At 43.2% G+C, this 17,021-nt stretch overlaps 1 protein-coding gene across 1 annotated transcript in view; it reads right to left on the bottom strand.

Moving 5' to 3' along the window:
* MRPS9 (mitochondrial ribosomal protein S9) overlaps window positions 1-16,287 on the bottom strand; it is a 36,553-nt gene extending 20,266 nt beyond the window's left edge. Inside the window, exons 1-4 of the mRNA XM_040223824.1 lie at window positions 16,077-16,287; window positions 10,643-10,822; window positions 3,200-3,262; window positions 3,080-3,110 (exon numbers count right to left, since the gene is read on the bottom strand). Of these exons, the coding sequence (XP_040079758.1) occupies window positions 3,080-3,110; window positions 3,200-3,262; window positions 10,643-10,822; window positions 16,077-16,211 (409 nt within the window). The 5' untranslated portion in view covers window positions 16,212-16,287. The remainder of the gene's footprint in view (window positions 1-3,079; window positions 3,111-3,199; window positions 3,263-10,642; window positions 10,823-16,076) is intronic.
* Window positions 16,288-17,021: the final 734 nt, after the last annotated feature.

Here is a 17,021-nt window from a genome sequence, read left to right as displayed (position 1 = left end):
TTTCCTTCTCCAGGGGATCTTCCCAACCCAGGGACTGAACCCATGTCTCCTGCATTCCAGGCAGACACTTTAACCTCTGAGCCACCAGGGAAGTTCAAAGAGTTAGTTGGTTTTATTTGTCCTACCCTTTCTTTTAAATGTCTTTAATTCAATCATCCATTTCATTCTTTTTCTGCCTTTTTGAACTGACTACTGTTCATTTTATTTCTAGTCTTTCTCACTGCTTAATAAATACATTTGCCTCTGTGTTAAACACTGTCCATATCCTATAGGGTTTAATATGAACTGTCAAATATTTTTGAACAGTCTGTAATCTCAATTTTGATTTCACTTTAACCCCGAAGTTTTACAGTTCTAATCCACATAATTTCTATTTTTATAATTTGTTGGGTTTTCTCTACAACCTACTGCATCATAATTCTATTAATATTCCACTGGCATCTGCATAGAAAATGTATTCTTTGTACTTCAATCTGTAGCTATAAAATCATGCTGTGTTACTCGAATTCTTTAGAGCCTTAGTTAACAGCTTTTTGCTTTAAATGTTTCCATGCTAAATGCCTGGTGCAAAAAGGTTCATGGTCGTCAAAGCCACTTAATGGATATTAGGTTTTATCAATATAAATTAACATTCCTGTCTCACTGAACCATTCCCTAAGCTCCCTGAGTTCCATTCTGTCTGGTATTAGGTGTTCCTCTTTGCTTCTGTCATCAACCGGGTACATATCTTTGTTTTTCCCAATAATTTTTTAATCACTTGCTTTAAACAGCAGAGCAGGATTTTATGTTAACTCAATCTAGAAGCTTCCATCTTTTGATAAAGGGAGTAGGAGCACATTGAAAGTGCCATAATCTATTCAAATCTAAAATTAAATGATATTTTTTAACATAAAAATCAATTTGTTCTGTATTTACAAAGTATAGCAAAATTGCTAAGTAGGTCAACAGACAGATGGCAAATTCTAGCTGATTCTAAAGGTATAGTGTCTGAAGTGAAAGTGAGTGTTACTTGCTCAGTTGTGTCTGACTCTTTGCAACTCCATGGACTGTAGGTAGCCCAGGCTCCTCTGTCCGTGGAATACTCCAGGCCGGGAATGCTGGAGTGGGTAGCCATGCCCTTCTCCAGGGGATTTTTCCAACCCAGGGATCGAACCTGGGTTTCCTGCATTGCAGGTGGATTCTTTACCATCTGAGCCACCAGGGGAGCCCCCAAAACACAGATAAATGTACTTAACTGAAATGGAAGGAAATCCTACCAACACGGACATGTTTCCAGGATAACATATGGGCATTTTGCAGGGACACACGGACATTTCACTGGTTACATTCCAGCTGACAGTAGCAAACACTTCCTACTACTGAGAAGGTGGTGTGACATCAAAGGACCAGGCTCAGAGGCGGAGATATACAAGAAGAGATGCAACCAACAGAGACGTAGAACAAAGAGAGGAAGGGACACAGGTGAGGAGCCTGAGAGGCTGAAAAAATGGAAAAACCGCTAAAAGAGGGGGGAACATCACTATCCTTACGATCATCTACAGAAAAGCTCTAAGTGTAAGCTACTGTGCGCTATGCCTTCAGTTTTATTTCTAGAAAGCTGAATTGTGTCTTTAAATTTGATTTACATTCTTAATATAGCCTCGTTTATTATCTTCCCAGAAGCTATTAATTAAATTGATGTCACAGTTTATTATCAACCACATGTAAGAGTTCAGAAAATATAAAAGACAGAAAGTATGTATTAGAAGATTCAAAATACCTCTAGCAGGATTCAAAATAAAAGTTATCCTGAAAAGAGTGAAGCAGAGAATGAAAGAATGCCTAGCTTTGAATAGAGGTGAACATTCACCAAAAACATCAATTTGGAACAAATTGATTTTTAACAGAAATATCTACTCTTACCAATCAATTTCTTGGTTCTGAAACACTCTAATGCCACCCACAAACTGAGCATCTGTGGCCAGCAGGCGACCTTCCAGTGTCTCCACATGTTTTCACTGCTGACGTACACGCTCACTAAGAGTCAGTTGTGTTTATTCCCAAACGTGTTTATTGCTATTGTACTTACTCCTATAATTACATGAATTAAGTATTCTATAAACAGATGAAACATGGGTGAAAACAGAAAAAGATAGTAGCTGCTTCTCTGAAGTCTAAGTTGAATGCTTTAGAAAGATTCAAAGGCAAGTTACTAAAAAAAAAAAGGTTTGTTCAACTTCAGTGTGGTTGGTGGGACATCTGCAGAAATACAGAAGTATTGCTCACTCAGATTTCTTAAGGAAGTTTAAGTTCTTTGCTCCACTGTAAGGAAACCAGAGCTGAAACCTGTGATGAAACATCAGCAGCTAAGATGCATGAAAGATACAAGGAGGGACAGACACATCCTCAAAGGAAAACTCTCCAGGGTTACAGCAAAAGTCTGCCGAATACAAATCTCTATCTCAAACGTTCTCAAGAAATGATTTCTGGCTTTAATACTTTTTAAAGTAACTGACAACCCACCTCCCCCCCGCAAGCTTATCCAAGAAGCTTCTAATCTGAATTAGAAAAAGTATATATGCTATTTCCTGGTGACCTTAAAACTTGCCCCATGCTTTCTCCAAAGTTTCAGTTGACATATTTAAAAGATAAACAGAAAATCTTAAAAGAAAATAAAGACAGGGGGCAAGAGAACAGTGATGGCTAACTGCTCATCAGAAACAACAGATCACATAAATAAGACCAAAAATCTGTATTTAGTGAAAATATGCTTATAAAATGAAGAACATTAAAAAATTCTCATATTTAAAAAAGCTGAATTTGTCTCCAGCAGATCTATACCCAATTCTTCTTCAAAAAGGCATATTAGAATGCAAATAAACTGACATCAGTATAGGCGTAAACTCTAACCTGATCTAATTTTAATATTATTTGGTGAAAAGGAAACAATCTGCAAACTCCAGTTATTCATTATTAGTTATAAAATATTCCTGACTTCTTTCACGACAACCGTGACACAGATTTCCACACACCTGAGTGACTGAGGATATGTAACAGCACTGTGGAAATTAAGAGCTAGTTTATTCTTGAACAAACTCACCTCTCTGTTTTGGAAAAATCTCTTCGGGATGCTGTAAAATAAATTAAAAATGCATTAGGTAATTACTGTAACATATAAAGCTAAGTGAAATTAGTAAAAAGTATTAATAAAGAGAACTACCTTCATTATGGGCCGGGCTCGCTTCTCAAACAAACCACTGGGAAAAAGGTAAGTGATCGCCCTCTGAAAAGACACACAAAATTAACACCAGTTGTAAAATCAAGTTCACGTTTATCCAAGGGTTTCATATGCCTTATCTTACTGTGCAGTCTTTTAAGTGAATTAATAAAACCACCACACATACATTCCCCAAAGGGCAGGCCCCAATCCCCCACCGCCGTGACACCTGGATGTTTTCAGAAGCTCTCTGAACTTTCCCTCGAACTTGGGAGAGGCTCTTCAACTATGTTTTCCCAAGCGCTTCTCTTCAGTGCCTGCTTTTCAATGGAGATGCTCTCGGCATTTTGAACGTGAGGCCGCCCTGTAGGCTAACTTCCCCCATAAAGCGGGTCATTCTGTCATCCCTGGTCCTTCTCCCAAAACCTCCAGCAGGAACATACCCAATGCTCTTGACAAATCTCGCCCCCACACGTTTCCAAATGCCCTTCACCTTCTGGGGGCAGTACTGCCCCCAACCTGAGAGGGACCACGTAAGCCCCTGCAGTATTCTCCAGCACCCTCCTCACAATCAAAAGGAAAAGCAAACACAAAGAGCACGGGTCTTCATCTCTGCTGCACAACATCAGATGCAAAGCCTGTGGACCCTACACCCTCCCTGAGCTCCGGATGGACTGGCAGCCCCTGCAGCACCCGCGCTCTTCTTTCAGAACCTGTTTCTTCTGCACTTCTAATGAACTTCTAAGAAAACATGCTGGGGACTTCCCTGGGGGTCCAGGGACTAAACTGTGTGCTCCCAATGCAGGGGCCCAGGTTCGATCTCTGGTCAGGGAACTAGATCCCACATGCCACAATCAAGGCTTGACGCAGTCAAAGAAATATATATATATATATTTAAAGAAAATGTGCTAGACCAGATCCTGTCCCTAGAAGTAGGGCCTATAAATTCGGGGGGCGGGGGGGAGGGGTGGCAAATTCAATTACACTAAGGAGCCTAGGTATGTCTCTGGGTCAAGTTTTACTCATTCTGCCTTCTGGCAATAAAACCAACACTAAAAAACAAAAACAACAACAAAACTCAGGTCAAACACCAGAGTGCTACTTTTGTGAACTTTTTTCTTTTTGAAAAAACCAGGGGCTCCTCTCTCTCCTTCTCTGCAGAAGGTGGACTTTTTATTTCATAAATGATGTTGAGACAAGTGGTCGCCAATTGGAAAAGATAAAACTGGACCCAAACCTCACACCACATATCTGAATAAACTCCAGATGAGTCAGAGAGCCAAAGGTGGAAAGTGAAGTCAAAGCAGTACCAGAAGACAACGTGGATGAGTTCCGCCAGGGCCTCCCCTGGTGGCCCAGAGGTAAAGAATCTGCCTGCAATGCGGGAGCCTTGGGTTCGCTCTCTGCGTCTGGAAGATCCCCTGGAGCAGGGCATGGCAACCCATTCCAATATTCTTGCCTGGAGAATCCCATGGACAGAGAAGCCTGCCAGGCGATAGCCCATGGGGTCGCAGAGTCAGACAAGACTCAGCAACTGAACAATAACAACACAGAATCCTTTAGAAATTTATAAGACTGCAGCATGGCTTATCTAAATCCAAAACAAAAGAATGTAAAAAAAAAAATTAACCCAAGTGTCACAGAGTAAAGTAAGGTATTTCTCATTTGTAAACATCCTGCTTACATCTTTAAATTTTCATGAGAATGCTGGTGACTGCAGTGTTCCCTCCCATGAAGGCTAAATATGTAACTGTATATTCTCAGGCTTTATGTCAAAGGATGAAAGGACTGCAGACGCCATCCGGGACATGGAAGCCCTGGGTCAGGACTGCAATCCCTATTAATTAGGGATCCCAGCTGGGCAGTGGGTCTGCAGCTGTTAACGTGATCAATGACTTACCTACATGTCATCTCTACTGATTCGCTTATAAATTACCAGCAAGTGAGACTAATGTACAGGTGCTAATTTATTTAAACTGTTCTCTGCAGCGCTACACAGCTTTATAAGCTGCATCTGCACCTAATGTTGGCTGTCAGTTGTACTTAGACATGCCTGTCCTAACGACTCTGTTCATTAGAAGTGAGCACAAATTATGAAATATTGTGAAAAATGATACATCAAATGGAATGGGCACAGCAAATCAATTAGAGAAACTTCACACAGCAGATTCGCACTTAGGAGAATAAAACACTCAGGTTTCGGAAGGAGGTCTATAATACCAATTAAAAAGTAATTGGTAGACTTCAGCAGTATTATATATCAATTTGCTGGCTTTTTTCCTGAATTTCTCGACTAATGCAGAACTTAACTTTTAATTCCCAAATACACTCATTAGTAAATGCAAGTGCAGTTCTGTATCCGTAATATTTAAGATAACTGAAATATCTCCAAACTTAAAATTGATAGGCTGAATCAAAAAGAAAGATACAAATACTGGTGGTCCTCACCTTTTTGTGTATTTGCAGCATGACTTTGAGAAAAGGAATTTTGATGATCCATGTGAACCATCAAAAAGGGTTAAGAGTCAGCAACACTACAGAGGTCTGTCTACTCCAGCAAGCAACATGTGACTGTGTCTATGGATTTGGGGCCCTGGCCACCACTCACCTAACCAGTCTGCAGCCCTGGGTCAAGATTTCTACCCCACTCCTGTTATACATGATGGGGCTATTTCTCAGTTTCTGTACAAAGACTCTTCTCTTGGCCAAAGTACAACTGCTTGACATTGAATTACAACCCCACTCAGCTCAGTGTTCATCTGACAGAAATTACCACCCCCCACCACCCCAACCCAGCACACAGTATTCTCAGATAAGAACACTCATCTGATCAACATCTGACAGTCACCTGGGAATGATTTATGGCACAGGAGTTGAGGTCCACACCATTAAGATCTACCTTCAAAATATTTAGCATGCATTTAAGTACTTTCAGCAAGATGCCACATACACAGACTACCACTGCTTGTCACAGGGTTCCCTGGCAGCTCAGTGGTAAAGGACCCGCCTGCCAATACAGAAATATAAAAATATTGCTCACTCAGACTTCTTAAGGAAGTTTAAGTTCCTTAAGAAAGAGACTTGGGTTCAATCCCTGGCTTGGGAAGATCCCCTGGAGGAGGGCATGGTAACCCACTGCAGTACTCTTGCCTGGAGAATCCCATGGACAGAGGAGCCTGGCAGGCTACAGTCCACGGGGCTGCAAAGAGTCGGACACGACTGAGCGGCTGAGCATAGCACAGAGGGGCTGCTCTTCCTGTCACCAGCAGCACCAGTGATTTGGGAATGAAGAATGGTGCGCGGCTCCTTTCTTTTCAATATAACCGAAGAAATTAGACAAAATTCAAACTATTTTGAAATGGAGAATGTCTACACCTAATTTCTTTCTAGTGAATTTGCCATTTTACCAACTAAAAGGGTATTTTTACAGTGACAAGCAGAATTATTTTTATTCATAAATTCTACCAATGATATTTCTTTTTTATTTCACTAATCAACCTCAGCACTCTTTTTTAAAAGGCTTATTAAATTAACAGTGCACCAACATGCAAGATTAGCTAGGTGTAATTTTCATACTTTTATGTTACCTTCTTTCACTGAGGCCAGAGGCCAGACTCCTAGTCCAGCTCAACCTTCTGGAATAAAGTTCTAAGCCTAGAAGTCAATGAAAAAGGCCTATAAATGAGCTGACGTAAATCTGTGATTTTATCTAGAACAAAGGGCATATGGGTCCTTATGCCGAGTCCAGTGGCTCTTGGCTCTAAATCCACACCTAACAACCTGAGCTGTGCCAAAGGCAGGCAGGTGAAGGGGCGCCGAGAGGCAGAAGCAGAGATGGACACGTTGATGTGGAAGAAGGGCCGTGCCAGGTCATTCAGTACAGGGACAACACGTCCTCAGGGACCCCGCAGTCGACAACCATCCCAGAAAGGAAAATCCTGCGGCTCCGAAAGGTTCACTGCGCTCACTGTGTTCTACTAAGTGAGGCAGGGAGACTGCCATCTGATTGTAGAAAGTGTTACCCAAGTCAAATCTTTGAAAGCATGGGAAGAGCAGACTTTGGGTGAACGCCTGGTATAGTCGGCGTCCGCAACAGGAAACACCTGCCCTGTGAGGTTTTTATGGAGACGAAACACGGGGATGCATCATGAGCACACACAGGAGGTTTCAGGAAGTGGCGGTGCTCTTCACCACACATAACGAGTGAAAATCAGTTTCTCTCCCTCTGGACTTCCCTGGTGGTCCAGTGGTTAGGAATCCACCTGCCAATGCAAGAGGCACAGGTTCCTTCCCTGACCGGGGAATTCAGATGCCACACGCCATGGGGCAACTGAACCTACACGCATGGCAAGTACAGAGTCTGTGTACCACAAAGACAGACCCTACACGCTGCAGCTAAGACCTGACATGGTCAAATAAATGAATATTTTTAAAAAATTTTCCTAACTTTACTGACTATGCCAAAGCTGTGTGGAGCACAATAAACTGGAAAATTCTGAAGGAGATGGCAACACCAGACCACCTGCCCTGCCTCTTGAGAAATCTGTATGCAGGTCGGGAAGCAACAGTTAGAACTGGACGTGGAACAACAGACTGGTTCCAAATAGGAAAAGGAGTACGTCAAGGCTGTATATTGTCACCCTGCTTATTTAACTTCTATGCACATACATCACAACAAACGCTAGGCTGGAAGAAACACAAGCTGGAATCAAGATTGCCGGGAGAAATATCAATAACCTCAGATATGCAGATGACACCACCCTTATGGCAGGAAGTGAAGAGGAACTAAAAAGCCTCTTGATGAAAGTGAAAGAGGAGAGTGAAAAAGTTGACTTAAAGCTCAACATTCAGAAAACTAAGATCATAGCATCCAGTCCCATCACTTCATGGGAAATAGATGAGGAAAGAGTGGAAACAGTGACAGATTTTATTTTGGGGGCTCCAAAATCACTGCAGATGATGACTGGAGCTATGAAATTAAAAGACACTTACTCCTTGGAAGGAAAGTTATGACCAACTTAGACAGCATATTAAAAAGCAGAGACAATACTTTGCCAACAAAGGTCTGTCTAGTCAAAGCTATGGTTTTTCCAATAGTCATGGTATGGATGTGAGAGTTGGATTATAAAGAAACCCGAGTGCAGAAGAATTGATGATTTTGAACTGTGGTGTTGGAGAAGACTCTTGAGAGTCCCTTGGACTGCAAGGAGATCCAACCAGTCCATCCTAAAGGAGATCAGTCCTGGGTGTTCATTGGAAGGACTGATGTTGAAGCTGAAACTCCAATAGTTTGGCCACCTGATGCGAAGAGGTGACTCATTTGAAAAGACCCTGATGCTGGGAAAGATTGAGGGCAGAAGGAGAAGGGGATGACGGAGGATTGAGATGGTTGGACGGCATCACCGACTCAATGGACAGGAGTGTGGGTGGACTCTGGAATCGGTGATGGACAGGGAAGCCTCATGTGCTGCAGTTCATGGGGTTGCAAAGAGTTGGACACGACTGAGTGACTGAACTGAACTGAACTTTGGATATCAAATTATTTATTTTTGTCCTTAGAAATAAGCAAGCATTTTGTCAGTATGGAAATGTTATAGAAGACCCATCAGCTGTACTGTCTCTTTCGGGTGATAGACACAGCCAAACCTCTTACAGAAATAATAGTCTCAGAAACATGAATGGAAACAAGAATTATAAAATGATACATTCCCATACAATTTCAAAGCTTTGGTCATGGCTGGTTGTCACTGTCCTCTTCTGCTTTAGTGTCTACTCTAATGATAGAGAGTTTAATACAATGCCACAGGAGTCAACGGACATAAAGTGTGAGACTTGGTAAAGCTGGTCAGTCAGTGGCCGTAAAGTGGAAGGCAGGGGCACTGCGTCCCAGAGAAGGGCTCCCATTTTCTCAAGGGCTCCCAGACGTGGGCGAGGCGACATAACGCCCCAGCCCACAGCAGAGTGCTCTTGGGATGAAGTAGCCCCAGGATGAATCCACGTTCCCAATGGGACTGCAGAGTCTCCCCAACACACCGTCTCGTGGAGAGTCATGCGACCAAGGCCACTGGGGCACTGGCGACTGACTCAAGTCACGGTGGATTTTGTTCGTTACAGCTAACGGCGATGAGAGCAACAACACAGCACATCAGTCTCCTGCTCCCTAGTTAGATTCTGAGGTCGCGAACAGCAGCTCTTCTTTCAGAGATGGGGAAACCAAGTGACGAGGCTGTGAGCTGCTAAATGTGCAAGTCCACAACACTGCAAGGGCTCTCCTGACGCCAGCTTCTGTAGCTTTCTATAGCATCACTTCAACTACGACACATTTCTTTTCTAAAGAAAGATCAGTAACAAAGTTCTACATCTACATTCCTCACAAGAAATCCAGCTTCATTTTAAAAGGTTCTACATATTTTAAAAGAAGCTATTGTATGTTTTTTCCATATTAATTCATGATTTCATTACTTTATTGGCAAACTCTAAAGAGGATTTTTATTATGTTCGACTAGCACAATGATACAAAATATTATCAACTTACTTTCACTGAAAACACACACACTACAGTTTTAAAAATGCAGGAAAGCTGTGACCTCTCACATTTATAGCAAGATTTTAAACACATCTTCTCTGGAAAACAACTCAATATTTTAAGGGGCAGAACTAATAATACTGCTTCTACCTGACTGCATGACAGAATATTTTAGATATCTCTAAATAATATAAGAAGGATACTCTAGATGAAAGACACCAATATGTATTTTTAAACTTCTTAACAAAAAAAGTTAGCTATTTTAATATGTGAAAAAATTGTTTTACATCCTCAATATTTTTGCCTAAATGAATTTCATAAATGATTTCAGTGATCATTATTTTAGCAACTGGTTAAGTATTAATAATAAGGAAAACCCAATCTCTAAAACACATAAAATAATAACAAATGGTTTAATGTGAATACAGTGGCACCCAATTTTCCTATGTAAAAATCACACAGTGAGCCCAGACTTTTAACTAGGTGTATTCAGTCACTCAGTCATGTCCCACTCATTGTGACCCCAGGGGCTGGAGCCCGCCAGGCTTCTCTGTCCATGGGATTTTCCAGGCAAGAATACTGGAGTGGGCGGTCATTTCCTTCTCCAGGGGGTCTCCCAGACCCAGGGATCAAACCCACGTCTCATTCGGCTCTTGCACTGGCAGGCAGGTTCTTTACTCACTGAGCCACCAGGGAAGCCCCTAGTTTAACAAGTCAATTAATGCAATAAATAAATAAATAACTTGTATCCTTTAAAGTATGATTTTTTAAAAAAATCTCTGATTCTTGTGAGTTTTAACTGACATCTAACACTTCGTTTAAAGACTTTACTGTTAAGAAGTCATGTTTCACTGAACAATGTTAGAAAAACAAAGATCTGCCCTTGTTCCCGTGATTCCCAGAACAAGTACTGCACTTACATCAACATCCTCCTGGGTAAAGGTTTCTGGGTCCTCCCCCATCATGTTGGCCAAGTGTCTCTTCCCAATGTTGAACTCTTCAATCTGCTTTTTAATAAAGTCCACTGTGTAACTTTCACGTCTTAAGGCTGCAACATTTTTCTTTGTTGTTACAGCCGGGGAATGTTTGAGCCTTAATATCTAGCAGAAAATACAAATGGAAAGACAAGATTTTAAGTTAAACAATGATCTTATAGGCCACTGTCTCTAAATAAAAGAAGATATTTTAAACAATTGTCTTTTTAGGACGGTACTCAATTGACAGGAGTCTGGAGACGAGATAAAGCTTGCTTTTAAAAGCCTAGGCTCACAAAGAAGTTTAAACTACTAGCATTTCAACACATTAAAATAATAATAAAAATAACTGGGTGATATGCTACCTCCATTATCTGCTAGAAATATCCACCTTTGATACCGACTGGTCAATGTCAGCTGCTATGGGACTTGATGTATAGTGAATGAGGGTAAAACAGTACAGTGCATCCTCAGTCTTGTCTGACTCTTTGCATCCCATGAACTGTAACCTCCCAGGCTCCTCTGTCTGTTGGGATTCTCCAGGCAAGAAAACTGGAGTGGGTTACTGTGTCCTCCTCCAGGGAATCTTTCAACCCAAGATGGAACCTGTGTCTCCTGCACTGACAGGGGGATTATTTACCACTAGCGCCACCTGGGAAGCCCAAAGAGAGAAACACCACTCCTGTAAAATAAGCCCGTGTACATGTAGAGAGAAAGCAGCAAGCAGAAGACACAGACCTGGCACGCGCTTCTCATGGACACAATACCCTGACAAAGCAGAAGGACACTTCTGAGGTCAGGTGACAAGAAGGCTCTCCTCCCCCTCTTCTCTCTCTTGATCAGATTGAGGAAAGCAAGACGTGGTGAACTGCCCCTCCAGAGATCCACAGGCCAAGAACTGAGGGTGGTCTCTGGCCAAGAGCCAGCACAACAGCTGCAAGGATGTGAGTCCTGCCCACACCCACACTGAGCATGTGGGCAGCAGATTTCCACCCCTGGCCCGAGATGACCATGGGCTGCTGCCTTGCGGGAGACCTTGAGCAGAAGGCCTAGTGCAACTGTGCCTGGAATCCTGACTCACAGAGTCCACGAGGGAAATATCTGTTGTTTCCAGCTGCTATATTTGAGGTTAATTTGCTATACAGCAATAAATAATCACTCAACACCCCAATTTGGAGAAGGCAGTGGCACCCCACTCCAGTACTCTTGCCTGGAAAATCCCATGGACAGAGGAGCCTGGAAGGCTGCAGTCCATGGGGTCGCTGAGGGTCGGACACGACTGAGCGATTTCACTTTCACTTTTCACTTTCAAGCATTGGAGAAGGAAATGGCAACCCACTCCAGTGTTCTTGCCTGGAGAATCTTAGGGACAGAGGAGCCTGGTGGGCTGCCGTCTATTGGGTCGCACAGAGTCAGACACGACTGAAGCGACTTAGCAGCGACACCCCAATTACAACAATAAAGCAGAGTACAAGAAAGTTCACTTACTCTGCTTTATAAGGAAAGAGGGGTAGCAACGATGCGCATACCTATTATCAAGTTTTCTTTAAATAAGAACTTTGTAAACTACATGAGGAAAATGAAAATTTTGATGACCCAGTATTTTAATTAAAGTGACGAGGGACACACTAAAACATCTTGAAGGATGACATGGCCAACGGAACAACTTATGCTACCAAAGGGCTTTCCTTTCCCATTGCTAACAAAATGGAATTTTTGAAAATTCAAAAATTATCTAGGGGAAAACACAACTAATGCACATAGCTGTATAAAGCATCTGCTACAAACACCGGTCAATTTTTAAATCTGCTTTGCAAAGACTTTTGAGGAATTTGCCAGTAGTATTAAGACTACTGAAAACAAACTGGATGCTGTGAAAAACACAGAACATTATAACCTCCAGGAGCCCACAAGATGAGAGATGAAAAGAACAGATCCTTAAGACAGAGGCAGCAATGTTTTTTGCAATAAAAGCAAAATACACAAGGGCTAAGCCATCGAATATCATCCAGCATTCTTCTCTGGCTGACAGTCCAATCAACAAAGGCTTGTTGGCTCAGTAAAAACTTAGAAAGTGCTCAGTAGAAAATCAAGAGGACATACTGATGTTTGTAGTAACAGTTTTCAAAATAGAGATTGGCCTACTGCTTTTTCCTATTGTGAATGTCATAAATATTACAGAAAGCTAAATGAGCATTCCTACATAAAACTATATTGATAGGCATTAGGAATTCATGGATAACCTTTGTATTACACCATGACTGTCAACTACTTATAACAAAGCCAAAACTACTTTTATTTGTGACAGTAAAAGAGATGTGTACCTCAATGTGCAATGCGGCACTGTTTACGATAGCTAGGGCATGGAAGCAACCTAGATGTCCATCGGCAGATGAATGGATAAGAAAGCTGTGGTACATATACACAACGGAGTATTACTCAGCTATAAAAAAGAATGCATTTGAGTCAGTTCTAATGAGGTAGATGAAACTGGAGCCTATTTTACAGAGTGAGTCAGAAAGAAAATAAATCAGAAAGTAAGTCAGAAGAAAGTCAGTCAGAAAGAAAAACACCAATACAGTATATTAATGCACATATATGCAATTTAGAAAGATGGTAATGATGACCCTATATGCGAGGCAGCAAAAGAGACACAGATGTAAAGTATGTTTTTTGGACTCTGTGGGAGAAGGCGAGGGTGGGATGATTTGAGAGAATAGCATTGAAACATGTATATTACCATATTTGAAACAGATGACCAGTCCAAGTTCAATGCATGAAATAGGGCACTCAAAGCCAGTGCATTGGGACAACTCAGAGGGATGGGTGGGGAGGAAGGTGGGAGGGAGAGCGGTGGGGAGGGAGGGGGGGTTCAGGACCGGGGAAAGGGGGAACACATGTACACCTGTGGCTGATTCATGTCAGTGTATGGCAAAAACCACAATATTGTAAAGTAATTAGCCTCCAATTAAAATAAATAAATTTAAAAAAATCAAGTATCTTAGCATAGCAAAAGACTTTCTAATCCTGTCTCGCCATTCTCTCATCAGTTATTATACTAACTGTAATTGCTAGAACCAATTATTTGTCGTTGCCAGAATCCACTGACTGTGCACATCTCTGGTGCTTGGGTACCAACTGCATCTTTCTGGAACAGAATCCCTCTTTTCTCATGTAACTCCTGACAGACTCTCCCATTACCTCCTCAAGAGGATGCTGTTATTCTATCCATCTCAGCTCATTTGTATTAGGCTCTGCATGTCTGTGCTCTTCTGTATTTACCTCTATAAATCTCACAGTACACTGTGTATAGATCCTTGATATTCACAGGTTTAAAACCAGAAAAATCTGGCCATTCACAAGGAATATTCCCTCCTCCACTCAAATTTGGGACACCCAGATTATCTGCACTTGTACTGAAGCACTGATGTGAAACATGGATTCCCCAATTCTGGTACACAGGAGAAAACCCATCGCAGAGGCTCCCAACGGAGCACCCAGGAGTCGCAGGTTAACAGAACTTATTTCTTTTTCCTTGTTGCATCAGTGTCTCTCAAACGTTTCTGACTGTGACTCATAGTAATAGCTACTGCTTATATCACTATCTGGAACACACTTACACTTAATAAACAAAAAGTAAAAATACCCTCTATAAGAAGGCTTCCCTCGTGGCTCAGTGGTAAAGAATCTGCCTGCAATGTAGGAGATGAGGGTTCGATCCTTGGGTTGGGAAGAGCCCCTGGAAAAGGAAATGGCAACCCACTCCAGTATTACCTAGAGAATTCCTTGGACAGAGCTGGTGGGCTACAGTCCATGTGGTTTGCAAAGAGTTGGACATGACCAAGCAATTAACAACAAAGACACATAATAGGTATTTAATAATAATAATAATAATTGGAGAGACTTGTACTATACATGTTAGGTAAAGAAACAAAAAGTAGAAGAGACTCCATTCTTTAAAAAAAATATGCATTGCATGTATGTCTGCATGTGATTAAAAAAACATAAAGACACAGAAGGATACATGCATTAGCAAGTTTGGGAGTTCCAGGGAGGGAAAAAAATACTCTTGGCCGCCTCCCCCACACTGTCAACAATAAAGACATTCTGTAACCTACAGTACCTTTCCCAGAAAACTGTGTGTATACAAAAGGATAACTCAAAAGAGATGCATGAGAAAATAAAAACTTCCAGCCTATTTTCCAGTTAAAAAACAATTAAAAACAAATGTTTGATGGGTAAATGAATGGATGGATTGGCTGCTGTTAAAATGTAAAAGAAAAAATGAAAAATGGATAGTATTCCTTTTTTCAACAGTTTTTGATCATAGTACTTGACTTCTTTACAATATCTGGTCCTGTTAATCACTTTCCCTCCTTGCAACATTCTCCTGTTTTCCATGACTCCACACTGCCTGGTTCTTTTCCTACTTCTTTGGTAGGTCATTCCCAATCTCCTGGGGGCCCTTCTTTCTCTACTGTTCGTCCTTCAGGGTCTGGTCCTTCTTTTCCTCACTGACTGCACCCTCCCCCAAATGATCTAATCCATTAATTACCACACACAAGGTAACAGAGGACTTGTAAACCAGCTCTCTTCTTGAACTATAGGCTTGCCCCTCTTTGGGTCCCCTTGGACACTGTAAATATAACTATATAATAAATACAATTATTTCCAAAACTAAGCTTGTTTTTTTCCCCTCTCAAATTTTGTTCCTTTTACTCAGATCCCATGTCAGTAAATGGCATTATCATCCAATCAGTTCTGAGGCTAGAATCCTGGCTTCCCACTGGCCCCAGAATTAAATGTAACTTACAAGTTCTGATCTCCATCATTGAGGGATCTATTACCGAGAAAATTAACAGAATGGAAACTGCTCAGACGCAAGACACTTTAGACATGTTTCTCTCTCCTCTCCACTGTATGATCTCCTGCATTAAGTCTTTGGGCCACTGCAGGAGGCCAGTTCTCATCCACCTCCACCCTCTTGATCGGGGTCTGGGGGGTGGGGGGCAGGGCTGAACCCATAATCCACTCAGGCGACAGGTCAAGGGAAGGGTCGCTCTGTTTCTGTCTCAGGTAAGTTCCCCCTCACTGCACCCTCATAAAACCAGCCACAACCTCAAAGGTTGGCCGCTGCAACGCAATTCCACCCTCTGTTTACCTGAGACCTCTGTTGAGCACTTAAGGTCCCACAGGCCCCGTCTCCCAATGCTGGGGGCCGGGGTTCGATCTCCGGCCAGGGAACTAGACCTCATATGCCGCAACTAAAGAGATCTCGCACCCAGCAACTAAAGATCCTCAGAGAAACTAAGGACTCCGGCGGCGCCTGGCCACACGGCGTGCTAAAGGGACCAGCACTGCCACCTTTCCCAAGCCTCACCTGGCATCTGGTACCTGTCTGCAGCCCAGCAGCCGCGGCTTTCCAGAGGCCTTGTTCCCGGGCGAAGCTAACCCTACCCGCAAGAAAGAGCCGGTAGGAAGCTGCTGCGCCGCAGGACACACAGGGAGCTGCCATGTTGGCGGCAGGAGGCGCAGGCCGGAGGGCGATGGGGCCTGCAAACTGCGCCGGCGCAGATGGGCGCCGGGTCCGCGAGGCTGCCGGGAAGAGGCGCCGAGTAGGGGGCGTGTCCCGCGACAGGGTTGGCTAGTCGCTGATTGGGCGCGGGAGAACGCGGGGCGTGTCCGCCTCCGCCCCTGGTCCGGGTCCCTAGTCTACCTGGCATCCTGTTCTTTCTGGGCATCCTGAAGTCGGTGGCTCACCGAGTCTCCTTGGAACTTTTCCACGTGGCTTCTCGCCAACCCTTTTCGTGCCACGCCCAGCCTGCCCTGGCGCCAGCTCCCCCTGCGCAGCCCTGACTTCACGCCCATTATCACGCAGCTCCTCTCCGAGCCTCTGCTCCCAGCCGACCGCGTCCGAGCACGGGTTTTCCCTCCTTCCACCTTCCCACCTGGGTCTGGGTCCAGGGTCTCCATCCTTCTGCAGGAAACTGGTTATTTCCTAAGTGTATGATGCACAGGCTAACCCTTACACCGGAGGGAACAGACCCTTGTCTTTGCTCATCACTCCCCTGCTGTTGGGCTTCCCTGTGGCTCATCTCCTAAAGAATCCGCCCGCAATGCGGGAGACCTGGGTTCGATCCCTGGGTTGGGAAGATCACCTGGCACAGGGGAAGGCTACCCACTCCAGTATTCTGGCCTGGAGAATTCCATGGACTGTCACAAACCAACTTTCTTGCTTTCCCCTACTGTTGGGCTTCCCTGGTGGCTCAGTGGTAAAGAATTCACCTTCCAATGCAGGGGACAGGGCTTTGATCCCTGATCTGGA

Source organism: Oryx dammah, unplaced genomic scaffold (genome assembly GCF_014754425.2).
Source record: "Oryx dammah isolate SB20612 unplaced genomic scaffold, SCBI_Odam_1.1 HiC_scaffold_25, whole genome shotgun sequence".
Taxonomy (NCBI): Eukaryota; Metazoa; Chordata; class Mammalia; order Artiodactyla; family Bovidae; genus Oryx; species Oryx dammah.
The sequence above is the reverse complement of the archived record's forward strand: the minus strand, read 5'-3'. Positions and strand labels throughout refer to the sequence as shown.